Source organism: Rhinatrema bivittatum, chromosome 1, assembly GCF_901001135.1.
Source record: "Rhinatrema bivittatum chromosome 1, aRhiBiv1.1, whole genome shotgun sequence".
In the NCBI taxonomy this organism is placed as follows: Eukaryota; Metazoa; Chordata; class Amphibia; order Gymnophiona; family Rhinatrematidae; genus Rhinatrema; species Rhinatrema bivittatum.
The window spans coordinates 19684995-19703914 of NC_042615.1; the positions used below are offsets into that span (position 1 = coordinate 19684995).

The 18920-nt window shown below is 42.8% G+C and overlaps 1 protein-coding gene across 5 annotated transcripts in view; it reads left to right on the top strand.

The window, feature by feature from the left end:
* LARP1B (La ribonucleoprotein domain family member 1B) overlaps positions 1-18920 on the top strand; it is a 579846-nt gene that overhangs the window by 217214 nt on the left and 343712 nt on the right. For all 5 annotated transcript variants that reach the window (XM_029591442.1, XM_029591526.1, XM_029591271.1 and 2 more), the window contains one exon: positions 2575-2712. In XM_029591442.1, coding sequence (XP_029447302.1) covers positions 2575-2712 — 138 coding nt within the window. The remainder of the gene's footprint in view (positions 1-2574; positions 2713-18920) is intronic.

Consider the following 18920-nt stretch of genomic DNA (forward strand, 5'->3'; position numbering starts at 1 on the left):
ATTTTAAATCAGTTTTTCTTGAGACCGCCAAGGTACAAAAAGTTTTCTCCCACATTTTGTGTAAAACCGCATCCAACACCGCATGTGGTGGTAAGGCAGTTGGTTCAGGTGGCATTTCAAAAGTTTTCAGGATGCCTAGAACTTCCGCCCGAGGGTCAGGAAGTTTCCTCGTTTCAATATTTAGCAAAGATCCTACATTCTCTATAAATTTAGCGTAAGAGAGATCCTCTGGAGGAGAATATGGTTCGGGAAGACCTTCGGGTGGGTCTGATGGAAAACCCGTAGATGAAGAAGGGGAAGACGTGGACCATTGCGAATTTATTTATTTATTTATTTATTTTTGGTTTTTATATACCGGAAGTTCCTGTATAATATACATATCACTCCAGTTCACAGATAACAGAGATAACTATCGCCGGGATGGCGGTTTACATGGAACATATCGAACAGTAAATCTATTATAAAGCGAATGTGGAGAGTCTGGCCGATCGGGATTTGGAATTGATTTTTCACTTTGCTTTGGTGGTGGGACAGTTGGGATATGTGGAGTAGAAATTGGAGATTGAGAACCCGGGTCCCTTGGATGTAACTTATCAAGATCATGGAAAAAAGATGACAAAGCAAGAGAAATTTGAGACATCGCCTTTGAAGCTAAAGTATGATGTGAAGGCGTAGGAAATGGTTCTGAAGGAGGAGGTGGTGCCCCCATAGAGAAATCTTGAGAAGGGCGACTTGGTTCCATATGGTGACTTGATTGAGATCTCAAGGAAGATTGAGAACTCTCCCCCTCTGAAGAAAGTATGTCCACATCAGAATCCGTACCTGGTGAATTAGCCATTTGGATATGTTTTGTCTTGGCCTTTTGCTTGACATGGTGCTCCTGTTGAGATGCATCCTGGGGAGAGGTGAAGCTATAGGTGGGTCATGATGTTTCGCACGCTTCGCCGTAGCATGACGGTGATGGTGAACAAGTTTTCTTTTATGAACATTGTGATGGGATGACCCAGTTAGCGAAGCAGCTCTCCTTGAAGGAGCATCCGAAGCACTTAGCCTCTTATCTTCGTCTTGAAGTATTCTAGGTGCCGATGTGCAGTGCGTTGTTGCGCCGTGAGATGCGCCGTGTGCCGTTGCGCTGTGAGGTGCGCCGTTGCGCCATGCTTCGTGTGAGTACTTCTGCTCTTCCCGTGCTCCGAGTGCTTCGGCGGCGAGCGGGAGCAAGGGGGCACAGAGCCCTGTGTCCCCAACGGCGCAGTCGACTTATCTGGTAAGGGAGTCGAAGCCTCGATCTCCCTTCTTGGCCTTGGTGGTAACACCGACCTGGCAGAGTCCCCTTCCAACGATGTGGATCGTCTTGGCTTGCTTTTTGTCTTCTTCGCCGGGCCTGGCGAGGAGAGAGGGGACCGTAGGCGCGCGATTTTTTCGGCGCACTGTCTTCAGGCCTGGGGTGACATCCGACCACAGTCTCTGCAAGAGGCCGTGTCGTGCTCTGGGCCCAGGCAAATCTAGCAATAATTATGCCCATTGGTGATGGACATAATTTTGCCACATTGGCAATACTTGAATCCCGATGGCTTCGGAGCCATTGTGAAATTGAAAATTTCTGAAAAAATTCAGAAAAAATTCGAAGGATGAAGAGAAGAGGAAAAGGAGAAAAACCGCCAGCAGACGCACAGAGTTCAAAACTCAACTCTAGGAGAAGCTCCACTTGCCGGTCATGCGACGACGCTCCCAGACAGCATGGGTAATTCAGCCTGCTATCACCGGGAAACCACTATACTACAACTTTACATATTCTTATGATAGTTTATTGCTGATGGATCATGTGATGCTTAAAAGACAATCCTATTAGTCATCTTAAATTTTCCTGGCAGTATCATGTGATTATATAAACAGGCAAGGAGCACTTGGGATGTATACTTGCATTGTAGACAGAGTAACTAGGCAGACTGGATGGGTCAATCTGTTTCTTTCATCTATTATAGTATTGTTATGTGCTAAAGATATCTTCTCAAAAAATAAAAAAAAGAGAGAGAGAGGGGAGATATGATTGAAATATTCAGTTGTCTAGCAGTCTTCCGTAAGGCACCAGAAGATAGCATTTTCCATAGATTGGGAAGCTGCACTGACGGAGGTGTAAAGTATGTGAAAATATTATTTTTCTCTGAGGGAGTGGTAGACCAGCAGAAGTGGTAACCACCAAAACTGTGACAGAATTAGAAGTATGCTTGACAGACAAAAATAGACCTTAATGACAGAGAACATAAGGGAAAAGACCTCAAGAGTAGGATCTGTGGCAGCACAACTGAGAAGTGAGTAGAGCTAAGTGGTTAGCACTAGGAAGAGCTTACATAGTTGTACCAATGCCTTGTAGAGGTGAATGTAAACATGTATCCTGTATATACCAGTACATTGTATGACATCCACAATCCAGTGTAATTGCATAAGAACATGCATTCAAATTTGTTTCAGATCCAGAAAGCTGACTTGTGGCTGGCTGTTAGTCATGTTATAAAAAAAAGCAAATACAAAGACCAGGGATATTTTATGTCAATCTTAATTATTGTTTCTAATAAGGCTGGAGACGTGAGAAGAGAGATGACTTTGATGAGGTATCCAGTGTGAGAAGCGAGGGTGGCAACGTCCGAGGAAGCTTCCGAGGTCGGGGTAGAGGTAGAGGAAGAGGCCGAGGACGTGGAAGAGAGAACTTGCGAAGTAAGTATAAAACCACTGGTAATTGTGGGAAGTGACAACGCATCTGTATAATCAAGAGCTAAGTACCTGTTCATTTCCTGCTGTAGTGTACATCATAAAAAATAAAATCTATGCCTTTTGTAGACTTGCAAGTCCTGGTGATTTTCTTCAATCTGGTATCTGTGATACAGTTAGAGAAGTAATTCCTTATTTAATATTTTACATATAGTGGCTTCTGAACTACAAGGAGGGAAGTGCTTGTGTAAATTAGTGTGACATTTGGTCATAGAGAACAAGCAGGGCTGCTGGAGAAAGGAGGAACTGGAGAGAGAGATGGAAGAGCATTCTGCCTTGAAGGAGGAAGAGCAAAGCTGCTGCAATTACTCTAGGAGTGCCCAAAAATCATGTGCATGGAGTAATTCCTTAATAGTGTAGAGTTTGTAGCTATGATGTATAATTAAGGCTGTCAGTTTTCACCTTTTACAGCTACATATAGACAGACCCCTAACCACACTTTCAGCTGTATTTATTTTTTTAAGCAGAAATATAAATGAAGCAAGGATATATGTGGGAAAGGTGATCTATTAGTTAAATAAACTAAAATCTAAAATTATATGATTAATTCAAAATCTCCAAGTGAGGAACAAATAAAGCATATACAAACAGCAATATATCACAATTGTACAATTTCCAACTATACAAATCGACCTTAACTAAAGTACATTCAAAACTACGTGATAAAACGGAACAAAATAAACCACCAAAAACAAACTTAGTAGAAAAGAAAGAACTCTAAAAATATTTTTTAAAAAGCCCTAAGGCTTCCACAATAAACAAGATTTTAATTTGTTTCCTAACTGTCAGAAGATCTCTTTTCTCTAGGGAGCTGTTTTCAGAGGTATGGGCCAGTGCTGAAAAATGTTCTTGTTATAGGCAATCATGCATCAAGAGGAGGAACCATTAAGCCCTTGCCCTGAAACCAAAGCACTTGACTTGAGAAATAAGGGGACAGTTTATCACAAAGATAACTGGGACCAAAACCATTCATATATTTAAAGATCATACAAAGCAGTTTGTTTTGCCTGCTATCTCACAGGAAGCTAATGCAGAGATTCTTATCGAGGACTAATATACTCTTTAATACTACTACCGGTGAGGAGGCAGGCTGCAGTATATTGCACAAGCTGAAATCTATTGACAACTATGTCAAGTAATCCCATTTAAAGGACAGTGCCGTAATCCAGTTGTGAAAGGGCTAATGCCTGAATAAGCAGAATCGAAGCTGAAGACTAAAACCATTTTCTGTTTCCTGGTGATATCCTTCCTCCACCTATCATTGTAATTTCCTTTCTCAGTTACCTGTAAACCGACATGATGTTTTTACGAATGCCGGTATATAAAAGCTATAAATAAATAAATAAATAAATAAATAAAATAAATATGTACCTGGAAAAAGCATTCCTAATAATCTTAGCAATGTGTGCCCTTCTCCTCTACTACCAATTTCAAACTTCATGTGTGGAGGAGGAACAGGGGCTTCAGACTCCAGATATTCCTGGATTAATAAGCCTTCCTGAATTGGCTAAGTAAAGTTTTTGGGTTTTTTTTTACTGATTGTTTATATATATTTGAGCTTAGTATAGAAGTAGTGTATAATTGCATAATTGTGTGTCTTGGTTTTTAAGAGGGGGCAGGTCTTAACTGAAACCTAAAAGTGTGCAATCTAGACTTCAGGGTTTGAGGGGAAAAAAAACAAACCCTTCACGTCTAGCCACTGTTTGTGATCTCTCCCTCCCTACCACTCTACCCATCCACCCCTGAGTTTACTTTCTTATATACTGTTCCCTGGACTCCGAATAATTAGCTTCAATTCATCTCCCATTACTTAGTAATTCCTTACAGCTCAGATAATTGTAACTTAAATTGACATATTAAATATTGCTTGTAAAAATTGGTTTCATACCTTACCTATTAATCTTTACTGGCTTACACTAATACTTGTAGTTTTTATTTCAAAGACCTATTAAAAATCTTTACTAGAGACTAAATTTTACCTTACCTTATCTATATAATTTTAAGGAATTAGCGATAATCAAAGGTTGTCTCTTTTGCCTTCAGCTGTCTGCAATTAAAATGGAGCTGATTCATCTAAGGGAGGAATTGTCCATGTTTAATTAACCTCCCCTACCTTGAACTATCCAGTATCTCTTGCCCATCTCCCACAGAAGCGCAGGAAAAAATGGTTCACAGTGGGCTCTGGTAAAACAAGACAGTGGCAGACACCCACCTTCCCCAACTTTACAGCATCCTGTGCATCAATCTCCACTCCCACAGAGATTGACATCCAGGATTCAAAAACCTAGGAGCAATTGGATAACAGTGGGCTCTGGTAGAATAAGGCCTGTGATGAAGACACCCACTCCTCCCCACTGTTACCCCTACAAAATGCTTTTTGTACATTGGAGAATGAAGAAACCTCTGCAATAGATTTTAAGTGATTTCTAAAAGTGAAGTCACCCAATGCACCAAGAAGCCCCTCAACAAAATCAAATGTCATATAAGAAAGCTGTTTCTGCTGGGAGATTCCATCAGAGGAACCAGTTTGGGGGCACATTTTGATGGTGACATTAGTTAAATGCCTTCTAGGATCCTCAGCTAGTAGAAATGCAAACCAGATAGTCCAAGTCATTGAAGAAGAAAGTAGGAACTTTGATATCAGTATTATCATCCATCTGGGGATCAATGACCTCAATAGAAATGGTATTCATGAAGTACAAAGAGATTTCCAAAATCTAAGAAAGATAAGATACTAGAAAGACTATTGCCTTTTCGGAAGAATTACCTGTTCATGGAAAGGGAAATGAGAAGCTATGTCATATAGATAATTTAAATTCCTGGCTCAAAACCTGGTGGGAAAGTGGTTTTGGATACATTGGAGGCTGGGATCGTGTATGGAGCAGTGAAAGGCTTTATGGAAAGGATGGCCTACATTTGTCTGTAGCAGGAAGAAGGATGCTAAGTGAGAAATTCAGATCTATTATCAGACATGTAAACTAAAGAATGAGGGTGGCAGGAGATGGCCAATGAAACTGACATGTCATGCCCCAGGCAGTACAGGAAGTGTGAAGAGAAAATAATCAGCACAAAAAAGCAGAAAAGGTGTCTAGGAAGTGCAACAAATCAAGAGAAAAAATGGAAAGCTATGACTGCAAATGCTCGTAGTTTGGGCAATAAAATCCCAAACCTGCAGACCCTAATGTTGGAGGCAGACTTGGACATTGTTGTGATTTACTGAGACATGGTTCACGAATTCTCATGATTGGGATATGGCCATACCGGGCTATAACTTGTTAAGGAAGGGACAGAGAGATCAGAAAAGGGGAGGAGTAGCTCTTTATGTAAAAAACAATACCCAAGCAACTGAACTGCAAGGAATATGGGGTAGAGAAGAAGCATTATGGACCAATCTAAAAAAAAAAAAATATGGGGCATCCATTTTTTTCTGGAGTAGTTTACAGGCCTCCGACTCAAACGGAAGAACTAGACAGATCTGGTCGAAGACATCGAAAAGGGGGGAAAAAAGTGAGAAGTGTTTGACTGTTGGAAATTTTAATCTGCCGGACGTAGACTGGAGAATCCCTTCTGCGGAATCTACCAGAAATAGAGAGAGAGTGGATGCCCTGCAAGGGGCTCTGTTCAAACAAATGGTAATGGAACCCACGAAGGAGGGAGTTTTACTCGACCTAGTGCTCACTAATGGGGCTAATGTCTTTAATGTCCGGGTGGGTGCCCATCTCAGCACCAGTGATCATCAAACGATATGGTTTGATATCGCAAATAGGATACAGAGAAGTCACATGAAGACCTGGGTTTCAATTTAAAAAATACGGACTTCGTTGAAATGTGGACGTACCTGGAGGTAGAACTAGAAGACGGAGAAAATGAGAGAGGTGGAACAATGGGCCAAACTAAAAGGAGCAATTATAAAGGAAACAAGACTATATGTCAGAAAAGTAATCAAAAGAAAGAGAAATAAGAAACTGATCTGGTTCTCAAAGGAGATGGCTGATAAAACAAAAAAGAACAGCGTTCAAGAAATATAAAGGATCCCAAAATAAACTGAGGGAGATAAAAAGAAATCAAGAAAGCTAATAGGTGGAAGAAAGGATTGCTAAAGAGGTGACAAAACATTTTTCAGGTATATCAGAGAAAGGAGAAAAGTCCAAAGTGGTATAGTGAAATTGAAAAGATCCATGTATGAGAGAGATGAAGAAATGGCCAAAATATTAAATAAATACTTCAGTTTGTTTACTAAAGAAGACCCTGGAGAAGGACCATCTCTAGTTAACAAGATTGTGGATGGTGGTGGCGTAGACGAAACTCCATTTACAGAAGAGAATGTATGGAAAGAGCTAGGAAAACTGAAAGTGGACAAGGCCGTGGAACTGGAAGAGCTACATCCCAGGATACTGAAGGAGCTCAGAGATGTGCTGGCGGGTCCGCTGAAGGACCTGTTCAGTAGATCCCTGGAAACAGGAGTGGTGCTGCAAGATTGGAGAAGAGCAGTGGTGGTCCCGCTTCATAAGAGTGGGAGCAGTGAAGAGGCTGGAAACTAAAAACAGTTTGCTTCACGTTGGTGAGAAAATTAACGGAGACTCTGCTGAAGGAAAGGTTAGTAACTTATCTACAATCCGGTGGGCTGCTCAATCTGAGGCAGCATGGTTTCTCCAGGGGAAAGTCATGTTGGACAAATCTGATTTTTTTTTTTTTGTTGGATGACTAGAGAATTGGATCAGGGAAGAATACTCAATGTGATTTTACTTGGATTTTAATAAAGCTTTTGTTACGGTCCCACTTAGAAGACTTGTGAACGAAATGAGAACCTTGGGAGTGGGAGCCAAGGTAATAGCGTGGATTGCAAACTGGTTGACTGACAGGAGACCGCGTGTAATGGTAAATGAAATCTACTTTGAAGAAAGAGAGGTTTTAAGTGGAGTGCCACAGAGATCGATTTTGGGACTGATTCTGTTCAATATCTTTGTGAGCAACCTGGCAGAAGGGATAGAAGGTAAAGTTTGTCTATTTGCGGATGATACTAAGAAGCAACAGTGTGGACACGTCTGAAGGCGTATAGAGAATGAAAAGTGATTTAAGAAAACTTGAAGCGTGGTTGAAGATTTGGCAGCTGGGATTCAGTGCCAAGAAGTGCAGTGTCATGCATCTAGGGAGCAGCAATCCAAAAGAGCTTTACATGATGGGTGGTGAAAGACTAATGCGCACGGACTGGGAGAGTGTGTGTCTTATCTGAAGATGGCGAAGCAATGTGACAAGGCAATAGCTAAAGCCAAAAGAATGCTGGGCTGCATAGAGAAAGGAATAACCTGTAAGAAAAAGGTGCCAATATGCTTGTACAGGTCCTTGGTGAGGCCTCATCTGGAGTACTGCATTCAATATCTTAAAAAGGATAAAGTCAGGATAGAGGTGGTCCAAAGAAGAGCGACAAAATGGTGAGGGGTCAGCATTGGAAGACTTATGAGGAGAGGCTGAAGGATCTGAATATGTATACCCTAGAAGAAAGAAGGTGCAGGGGTAATATGATACAAACCTTCAGATATCTGAAAGGTTTTAATGATGCACAATCAAACTTTTTCCATTGGAAAGAATTCATTAGAACTAAGGGTCATGAAATGAAACTCCAGGGAGTATGACTCAGAACCAATGTTAGGAAATATTTCTTCATGGAGAGGGTGGTAAATGCCTGGAATGCCCTTCCGGAAAAGGTGGTGAAGATGATGAAAGCAGTGAAGGAATTCAAAGGGGCAAGGGATAAACACTGTGGATCCCTAAAGGCTAGAGGTTAGAAATAAAGAAAAGAGTGCATGGGGGTAACTGAGGTTAACTTGCTGGTGTGGCAGTTGCTGCCCTTAACAAATAACCTTATCAAGGCTTAATGCAGCACCATCATTGCTTTCTGCTTCAACGGCAGTGAGTGAGAAAAGGGGAGTTGGATTCAGACAGCAACCAATAAGGGCCGCAACCTTTACGATTTGGGGAACAAATAAACATGGGGGTAACTAGCTGTTGCGGTGCTTACTACCCTTAGGGGCGGATTTTCAGAGCCCTGCTCGCGTAAATCCGCCCAAAACCGGGCGGATTTACGCAAGCAGGGCCCTGCGCGCCGGGAAGCCTATTTTACATAGGCCTCGCGGCGCGCGCAGAGCCCCGGGACTCGCGTAAGTCCCGGGGTTCTCCGAGGGGGGCATGTCGGGGGGCGGGCCCGGTCGTCGCGGCGTTTCGGGGGCGTGTCGGCAGCGTTTTGGGGGCGGGTACGGGGCGTGGCTACGGCCCGGGGCGGTCCGGGGGCGTGGCCACGCCCTCCATACCCGCCCCCAGGTCGCGGCCCGGCGCGCAGGAGGCCCGCTCGCGCGCGGGGATTTACTTCTCCCTCCGGGAGGCGTAAATCCCCGGAGAAAGGTAAGGGGGGGGTGTAGACAGGGCCGGGGGGGGTGGGTTAGGTAGAGAAAGGGAGGGGAAGGTGAGGGGAGGGCGTTAGAGGATTCCCTCCAAGGCCGCTCCGATTTCGGAGCGGCCTTGGAGGGAACGGGGGTAGGCTGCGCGGCTCGGCGCGCGCCGGCTATACAAAATCGATAGCCTTGCGCGCGCCGATCCAGGTTTTTAGCAGATATGCGCGGCTCCGCGCGTATCTACTAAAATCCAGCGTACTTTTGTTTGCGCCTGGAGCGCAAACAAAAGTAGGCTATTTGCGCGCCTTTTAAAATCCGCCCCTTAATCAATAAGCCTGATACTTTTGATGCAACTCCAACATTGTTCTCTGATTTCATGGCATCAGTTAAGGGAAATTGGGTTCAAACAGCATCCAAGGGCCTTGATTTTTATGGTCTGGTAAACTGATAAGCATGGGGGTAACCTGCACAGTGCAGCGGATACTGGCATAAGCTTGCTGGGCAGACTGAGAGGATCATTTGGTCCTTTTCTGCTGTAATTTCTATGTGCTTTCCACCTGTCTGTGCCATGTGCTTGGAATAGTCTTCCTGAACTGGTGCATCATTCTCTCTTGCCATGTTTAAATCCCCATCTAAAGACCCACCTTTTTGAAACTGCTTTTAAATGTTATGCCTGATTGTCTGTCTGCTTTTAGTCTTAACTAACTTTCTTTTCTTTTTAATCATTGTCTTGCTTTATACCCCAAGTCTCTTGTCCTGTATAGTTTGTCGTATTAAATTGTAAGCTCTGTTGAGCAGTGACTGTCTTTGTATATTTGTACAGCGCTGAGTTTGTCGTGTAGCGCTATAGAAATGTTAGGAGGTAGTAGTAGTACATCAAAACAAGTTAAACAGACACATGTAAATATCCATCCAAAACAACTTGAGAAAAGAAGAAATGAGGAAAAATACTACATTTAATATAGATGAGAGAACAGAAAAAAATAACATAAACCAGAAGGCTCTGTAATGTAATATATTGCCATCTAAAGAAGGTGTGGTGTTTCAGTCCTCGCTGGATTTGTATTTTACAGTCAGTTTTGTATCCAGTACAAGGTTAACATCAATTTTTCTGTGTGTTTATGAATGTGGCTGATCAGATATTTCTGGGCCAATCAAGAATGTTGCCCTTTTAGGATTCCTTTCTGCTACTTAAAGAGAAACAAAAGTCCTAGTTTTAGCCAAGAGATGTCTCTGCATCTGTCCTGGAATTGTGTTGAGAAAGATATGCCTTTCTGTGCACAGTATCAGACTCGGGGGGAAATGTGACACACAAGAACATAAGAGATGCCATATATTGGGTCAGACAAGCATCCATCAAGCCCACTATCTTGTTTTCAACACTGGCCAATCCAAGTCACAAGTACCTGGCAAGTACCCAAACATTAAATAGATCCCATGCTACTAATGGAACCCGAGTGATGGTATATATAAGATCCAAATAATGCCAGCAGCAAGCAGTGACTTCCCTATTGATTAATATCAATTTATGGACTTCTCCAGGAATTTATTGCCGAACTTTTTTAAAACCCATCTACACTAACTGCCGTAACCATATCTTTTAGCAATGAATTCCAGAGCTTAATTGTGTGTTGAGTATGAGAGAATTTTCTCCAATTTTTTTTTTTCCCCAAATCATTTTTATTAATGGCAACATGCCTGTACAAACACAACTCTCCTCAGGGGAGAGCGCAAAATCAAGCAGACAAAAAAAAAAAAAAAAGGAAAACAATTAAAAGATTATCCGTTATACAAGGCTGTAGTACATTCCCTTTTTGTTTTTACAAGTATTGCAACAAGCATGTTTTCCTTTTTCGTTTTTTACACCTTCCGTACCATGTAACCCCTAGGCACAGGGTACGTCAATCTTAACCTCACACATGCCACACTCATACCCCACACATACTTACAACTTTCAACTCCCCCCCCCCCCCCGTCAAAGAGCCACACAGGACCATACAGTGCAATATCCCCAGCACATAACCAAATAGAAGCTGGTCCCAAGCCACTAATCGCTAAACAGTTCATGTCAGGGCTAGACCAAAAAGTCCTGAATGTTCCGGAAGTAGGGAAGAAACTAGTGTGATCAAATACTATGTTATTGCTATGTAGTGTTGTAACCAGTTGCCACTAGTTGTGCCCGCTGATCCTGTGGTAGAAGAGCAAAACAGTTGGCCCAATAAGCACAATATTGCGTGTCCAGAGGGTGGGTGGCCGTGAGAGCGGCCAGTCGTTCCATCTGCATTGTCGAGATGAGCTGAAGGTACCAGGCCCTTTGTGTGGGTTGGACGGTGGGTTCAATCCATAGAGTTAATATTGTTCTACAGGCTAGCAAGACAGCGATATGACCGAATTGGCCAGCCGCGGCATTATATGGAGTTATGTGGCCTCGTATTCCAGACAACAGGATCTTGCCTGAGCGCACAATGGCGACACTTAAACATTGAGCAATGAATGCAAGTACTCCGTCCCAAAACCCTCGGAGAGTGGGACAGGAGAATAGTCTGTGTGTGAGTGTACCAAGATCACCTCCACACTTGATACACAGCGCCGAGGGTAAGCGATTCATGCAATAGCGGCGGACATCATCGCAGATGATATGATGTAAGATCCGGAATTGAAGTTCACGCAGGGCGGGATCCGGAAGGGATTTGTACATATAGCCAAAACACTGACTGATGTATTCAGAAGTAATTTCTTCGCCCCAAGCCTCAGACCAGTATCCAGCCAAGTAGCGAAGATGATGGGGCTCCCGATACTCCTTTCCCAGGGCACTTTATCCTCTAATAGAGTTGTGGAGTAACGAGGTGTCAAAGAAGCGCTGGGCAAAGGCCGACTCCCGGCGAAATGCCTCCGCCGTCCAATGTAGTGATTGAAGGTAATGTTGCACCTGCAGATAAGCAAAGAAGTGCTTCCGTGGGATCTGATATTCCCGGGCCAGGGACGCAAAGTCCAATATGATAGGAGCATCCAAAGAATAAAAATGAAAGATAAACGGTAGTCCACGCTGAAGCCAGTCATCGTAAATGGCATAGCTATCCAATCCCGGCAAAAACTTCTTGTTGCCCAGAAGTGGCAAGAGCAGCGACGAGAGCCCTCTCAGACTCCCTTGGCATCTAAACCATCGCCAGGCCTGTCGACAAGATTGTATGAGCACTTTGGGAATATCCAAGGTGCGATAAGAAGCAGCATCAGCCTATACCACATACACCGGGGACCAAGGGGCAGTCATACTTATTAATAATCCGTCTTCATAATACTGATATTGATCCACAATTCATTCCCCCAGAAACCTGAGTTGACACGCTGCGTTATATAGCCTAAAGTCAGGCAAACCTAACGCCCCATTCTCCCGAGACTGCAGCAGCACTTGATTTCGTAGCCGAGCTTTCTTCCCCGCCCAGAGGAATTTCTGAAAAATGCGCTGGAGCCACTGAATATCTGCTTGAGGGAGCCAGCAAGGAAGCATATGTAATTTGTTTAATAATTTTGGAACTAATACCATCTTTAGAAGAGCAGTGCGCCCAGACAAGGACAGCGGCAAAGATTGCCAAGCAGCCAGTTGGGCCCCCAAATCCTTTAAGGTGGTCTTAATGTTAAGGGTATATAGGTCCGCTAAGTTTCGTGGAATCCACACCCCTAAATATTTAATTTTCCCTTGAGCCCACATAAAGGGAAACCCATCTGTCCAATCCTGTAGAGTGCAGGGGTCGAGCGCTAAGGCTTCTGATTTGGCATAATTAATGGTCAGCCCTGCAATCATTTTAAATTGAGAGAAATGTTGGACGATAATAGGAACACTCGGCTGGGGTTTACCCACAAAGAGTAAAATATCGTCCGCAAATAGTGCCAGTTTTAGCTGGTGGCGGCCAATACCCAATCCGTAAAAATCCTTGTCTAAGCGAAGCTTGATAGCCAGAGGCTCCAATGCCAATACAAACATAAGGGGAGAGAGGGGGCAGCCCACAATGCAGCAGGAATGACTCCGACAAAGTCCCATTAATAAGGAGCTGCGCGCTGGGAGTGCGATACAAGGCGGCCAGCCATGTTATGAAGTTGCCTTCGATACCATATTGGCCTAAACTCCAGAAAAGATAGCCCCATGAGAGGGAGTCGAAAGCTTTTTCAGCATCCAAACTCAAAATAATGGCATCTGTCTGGCGATGGAAACTAAGGGCAGCTATAAATCGGCGAACATTCCTCACCCCCTGCCTGCCTTTTATAAAACCAGTTTGATCAGGGTGGATCAGGTGGGGAAGAATAGTGTTCAACCGGGCTGCCAATACCGCTGCGAGAATTTTTAGGTCACTATTGATGAGGGATATGGGGCGATATGAACCCACCTCATGAGGATCTTTTCCAGCTTTAGGGAGGAGCATGATGGTGGACTGATTTTCAAACTCATTAAGAGATTGACCCTGGACCAGACTGTTATAATAGGGAGTAAGGACCGGCAATAGTGGGAACTTCAAGATCTTATAAAATTCCGGTTCCAAGCCATCTGGACCCGCTGCCTTTCCATGTTTCAACGTGTGTATAACAGCATGAATCTCACTATCTGTGATAGGAGCGTTCAACTTGTCCAATTGAGCCGTTGCATACCCCACCTCCAGCCTCCAAAATTCGCCGGAGACGCGGCGATCGACCGCAGCACCGTCCGGATCATTGACAGAGAAGAGCAGGGGGCCCAGCGATTAATATTGCAGGCGATGTTAGAGGATCGGAGGAGAGGGGATCGCGGAGCAAGCTTCTCAGGCTTCCGCTTCAGGTGACGTCATCCCCGGAAGTCCCAATTTGTTTTAAATGTGCTACTGGCTAGCTTCATGGAGTGCCCCCTAGTCCATGTATCATCTGAAAGAGTAAATAACAGATTCACATTTTCCCGTTCAAGTCCTTTCATGATTTTGTAGACCTATCTCATATCCCCCCTCAGCCATCTCTTCTCCAAGCTGAACAGCCCTAACCTCTTATAGCCTATCCTCATAAAGGAACCATTCTATACCCTTTATCATTTTGGTCTCTCTTCTCTATACTTTCTCCAGTGCAACAATATATTTTTTTAAGATGCGGTGATCCAGAATTGCACACAGTATTTAAGGTGCAGTCTCACCATGAAGTGATAGAGGCATTGACAATCCTCAATTTTGCCATTCTCTTCCTAATAATTCCTAATATTCTGTTTCAGTGCATTGAGCCGACGATTTCAATGTAATATCAACTACGATGCCCAGATCTTTTTTTCTGGGTGGTATCTCATAATATGGAATCTGACATAATGCAATTACAGCATGGGTTATTTTTCTCTATATGCATCACTTTATACTTGTCCACATTTTTTTTAAACTATTGAGTTTTCCATGATATACAATCAAAATGCATTGAATACATGTTTGCAACTCTGAGCATTCAGCATAAACAATAGTCATGTTCATAACAATCTGTCAAACTGTCAGGCCAAGTCATGCATAGGCCAATCAATTAGAACAGAGGGGCTAAGTAAATCTACCCATTAATGTATCGATGGTATTTCTCCCAGATACTGTTTTTATGTTGCTCATGCTTCAATGAATAGTGCAACTGTTCGATATCTGCAATCAAACGCACCTGTTGGCGCCAATACTCTAGACTGTGGTTTCTTTTCCAGTAAGTAGCAATAGTAAAATAGGCAGCCAATAATAGCTGCCCCACTAGAGTCGTACACTTATGGGAAATCATTGAACCTTTCTAATGCCCCAATAAGTCTGTTAGTGGGGTGATATATATTGGAAGGTCCAGCATATTATCAATTTCCTACATCACCCTGGTCCAAAACTGTTTAACCCACTGACAGTGCCACCACATATGTATATAGGAGTCATTTTCATCACATCCTTTCCAGCAACCATGGCTAGCATCAGGAGACACCCAGGTCTGTATTCCATTTAGTAATTAAGTTCTTAGATGTTACTTCACTATATTTGCCCAACAATATGCCCCAATAGATCAATGAAATATGTTTTACATAAGCATCCAGATCTGACAAGTATCTTTCCATCCCAGTTAATTCCCTAACGGGAACTCAGACATCTGTAAACCTAGACAAGGCTTGGTGCAAGTGTAGGTAATTAGCATATGTTTGATTCGGGAGATCAAACTCCTCACTAAGATTCAAAGATTCAAAATATTGAAAAGACCATCTTCTCACAGTTGAGCCAGGCAAAACAGACCACACTGTCTCCAGCTTTGTAGGGTTGGAGAGAAAGATAGGCTGGGATTCCCATATATTGGAACCAAGGGGGCCACTCCCTCACCTACCAACCCCAGAAACCTTTGCACTTGTTGCCAAACTAGTATTGGGCTGCTTCTCGTAACTCTTTGGATGGGAGATGTGGGTACAGGTCAGCTACATCTTCCTCTAACCTTTCCAATTGCACCCAAGGTGCATCTTTATGTCCAAACGAAGATTTAAAGTGCAATAGCTGGGCTGCCAAGAAGTATACCCTTAAATTAAGGAGTGCTATACCACCCTGCTTTTTGGGGAGCCAGATTTGACTCAACCATATATGTGCCTGACAGTATCTAAACAAATTTAAACATTAACCCATGAAGCTCGTCAAATACACATATAGGGACATTACACGGTATGTGCTGAAACAGAGAAATCTGGGAAGAATATTCCTTTTTAAGAAATTTATATGTCCTGCCAATGAAAGTGGCAGTTCTACCTATTTATGCAAATTTTGCTTAAGTTTGGTGATTACTGTAATAGTTTTTGGAGAATACATTTTTTTACATCTCTTGGAACAAAATTCCCCAAATATGTAAATCCCGTTCTTAAAATTTGACAGACATTTGGGAATATGTTCTTTCGGTCCTACAGGAAAAAGGTCAGACTTGTTGAAGTTGATTTTATACCCTGATAAAGTACTATACTGAGCTGGTGCAACTATCAAAACAGGTCCTGATGTCTTATGGTTAGACAAATAGATTAGGACATCATCCACATAGAGGGAGATAGTATGTGCATGTTTTCCAAACTGAAAGCCTGTAATTTCCAGGGTCTGCCTAATCGGGGCCGCTAACAGCTCTATCGCCAGGTCAAACAATAAAGGGGATGGGGGAAGTCCTGTCTAGTCCCCCTTGCAGTTGGGGAAAAATGGAAAAAAGAGCCCCATTAATCAAAATGCATGGTCTAGGCACAGCATATATAACTTTAACCCATTGTATAAAAATATCCTGGAAACCAGCCCTTGTCAGAGCAACAAATAAAAAGGACTAGAAAATATGGTCAAAGGCCTTTCTGTCTGAGATGACCAGACCATTCTGATCCATCCTCTTGGAAAGGTGCAAAATATTAAACAGCCACCTAGTGTTTTAGGTAGAAACCTGCCCCTTGACAAATCTGGTTTGGTTATAAAGCACTAGCATAGGGAGCATTTACTCCAAAGGAAGTTGCAGTATTTTGGCCAAAGTTTTTGTTGGAATTTAAGAGCGAAATAGGACAATACACCCCACGATCTGTGGCCTTCTTCCCCTTCTTATAAATCAAAGAAATAGTAGTATCTAGCATATCAAGCGATGCTCTGCCATCTCTGCTTTATTACAGGACCGAGCTCTAACAAAGATTTCTTTAAAAGATCCACAGGGTAGCCATCCAGTCCTGGACATTTGCTATTTGGTAAATCCTGGATCACAGTCTGAATTTCTAGCATAGAAATAGATGCAGCCAATTTATCCCAGCATGTGCCTAACATTGGAAGCTACTGGTGATCTAAAAAGGCATTAATCACCTCTTGCCCAGTCAGGTATGGATCAGAAAATAACCTAGAAAAATACTGAATAAATGCTCAATTTCTTCCGGAATTACTGTATTTGTCCCATTGGGATCCTTAAGCAACACAATGTGGGTGCAGCAGGCTTTCCTTTTGACCGCCCTGGCTAACAATGTGCCTGCCTTATCCCCATGTTCATAGTATTTTAAAGAAGTGTACTTAATTGCCCTCTCTATATTATGCACCTCTAAAGCGTGAAGTTCACGACAGTTATCAAGTTTGTCTTATTGAAGCAATCTATTTTATGTTGCGCTTCCAAGTTTTAATAATCTCTGTTAACCTTTTCATAGTTTCTACGCTCTTTTTGAAGGAAACTTGAATAACTTATTTTCTCCTAGGACAAGCAGGATTGTAGTCCTCATACATGGGTAACATCAGATGTAGCCCAGCATGAAAAATGTGTCTGTTTCTAGAACTTTGACTAGGCACACTGAGCATGCCCAGCATGCCCTATACCATGCATCCAAGCAGGGTCCCTCTTTGTTCTCATAACAGAGAATTACAAAAAATGTTAAAACAAAAAATAGAAGCCCAAATCTGCAAGGTGACGGGCGGGTTTCGTAAGGGCTACCATCCAGATAGGCTAAGGCTCTCTTGCAATCCAGACTATGCATTGCTCATTCGCTTTGGTGCGAATGGGGCCTGGGAAAGAATGTTAGCAGGGTGATCAAGATGGAAGTCCATCTTCACCTTAGGCAGGAACTTAGAGTGCGTACGCAAGAACACCCTGTCATGATAAAACTTGTTATAAGGTGGATAAGTTACTAAGGCCTGGAGCTCATTGACCCTGTGTGCTGAAGTCTCCGCCACCAAAAATATGACCTTCCAGGTCAGGTAATTCAGGTCACAGGAGTGCAGTGGTTCAAAGGGAGCTTTCATCAGCTGAGCTAGCATCACATTGAGGTCCCAAGACAGTGTAAGTACTAACATCCTGCTGTCCTTGGAGAACACCTGTTAGAGGTAAGCAACTCTGCTTTACCACATAAACAGGCCTTTAGAATTTCCCATCGGAGCATGGGTGTATAGTCTCTCGGGGTTGCATTCATGTCGATGAATTTTAAATTTCCAAGCAAGAGACGTTAAATCACCAAGAAAAGGGTTTAGGTCTGCTAGGTTTCAAAAACAATGTTATGACCACGGACTAGGATCTGAAATCATGCAAGATAATATAGCACTCCTCTGTGTTCACCAGAAAGTTAGGAGAACACACAAAGTAATCTAATTACTGTATGTTCCTTGACCTGGAGAAAATTAAGTATAGTCCCTATCATGTTGGTGATAGTGCTACCAGATATCTACTAAGTTAACAGTAGTCATTAACTCCGTATGTTCTGGACTCAACACTGGCAATCTTGGGGGCATTTGACCTATCCATTAGTGGATCCCTAGATATGTTCCTTTCACCCCCCAAAGCAACGTTTTTAAAATCCAAAGTGAAGGACAACACTCAGTAAACATTTGTAAAATCCAGTCTGGTCCTGATTAGCACCGTATATGTACATGAAATTTTCAGAATATAAGGAGCAATCTAGGATATCACAGTAGACCACAGGAGAATGTGCAGAAAAATTGGATGCCCACACTTCTTAATAAAGAAATAGTTCTTAAACTTTAAAACTATTTCTTTATTAAGAAGTGTGGGCATCCAATTTTTCTGCACATTCTCCTGTGGTCTACTGTGATTTAATACGTGCAGAACGCTCCCGTTTTTGTCTTTTGGACTGCAATCTAGGATATATCACCCCTCTATATCTTTCAAGGACCTATGTTCAGTCAATGGCAGATCTTTAATCACCGACACCCAAACACCTCTGCTGTGTGAGTTAATGAGGAGTAGTATACATTGTCAGTCCATCCACCCTTAAGCTTTTCGTGCTCCGCATTAGTCAGGTGTGTCTCTTACAAGAGTAAAATT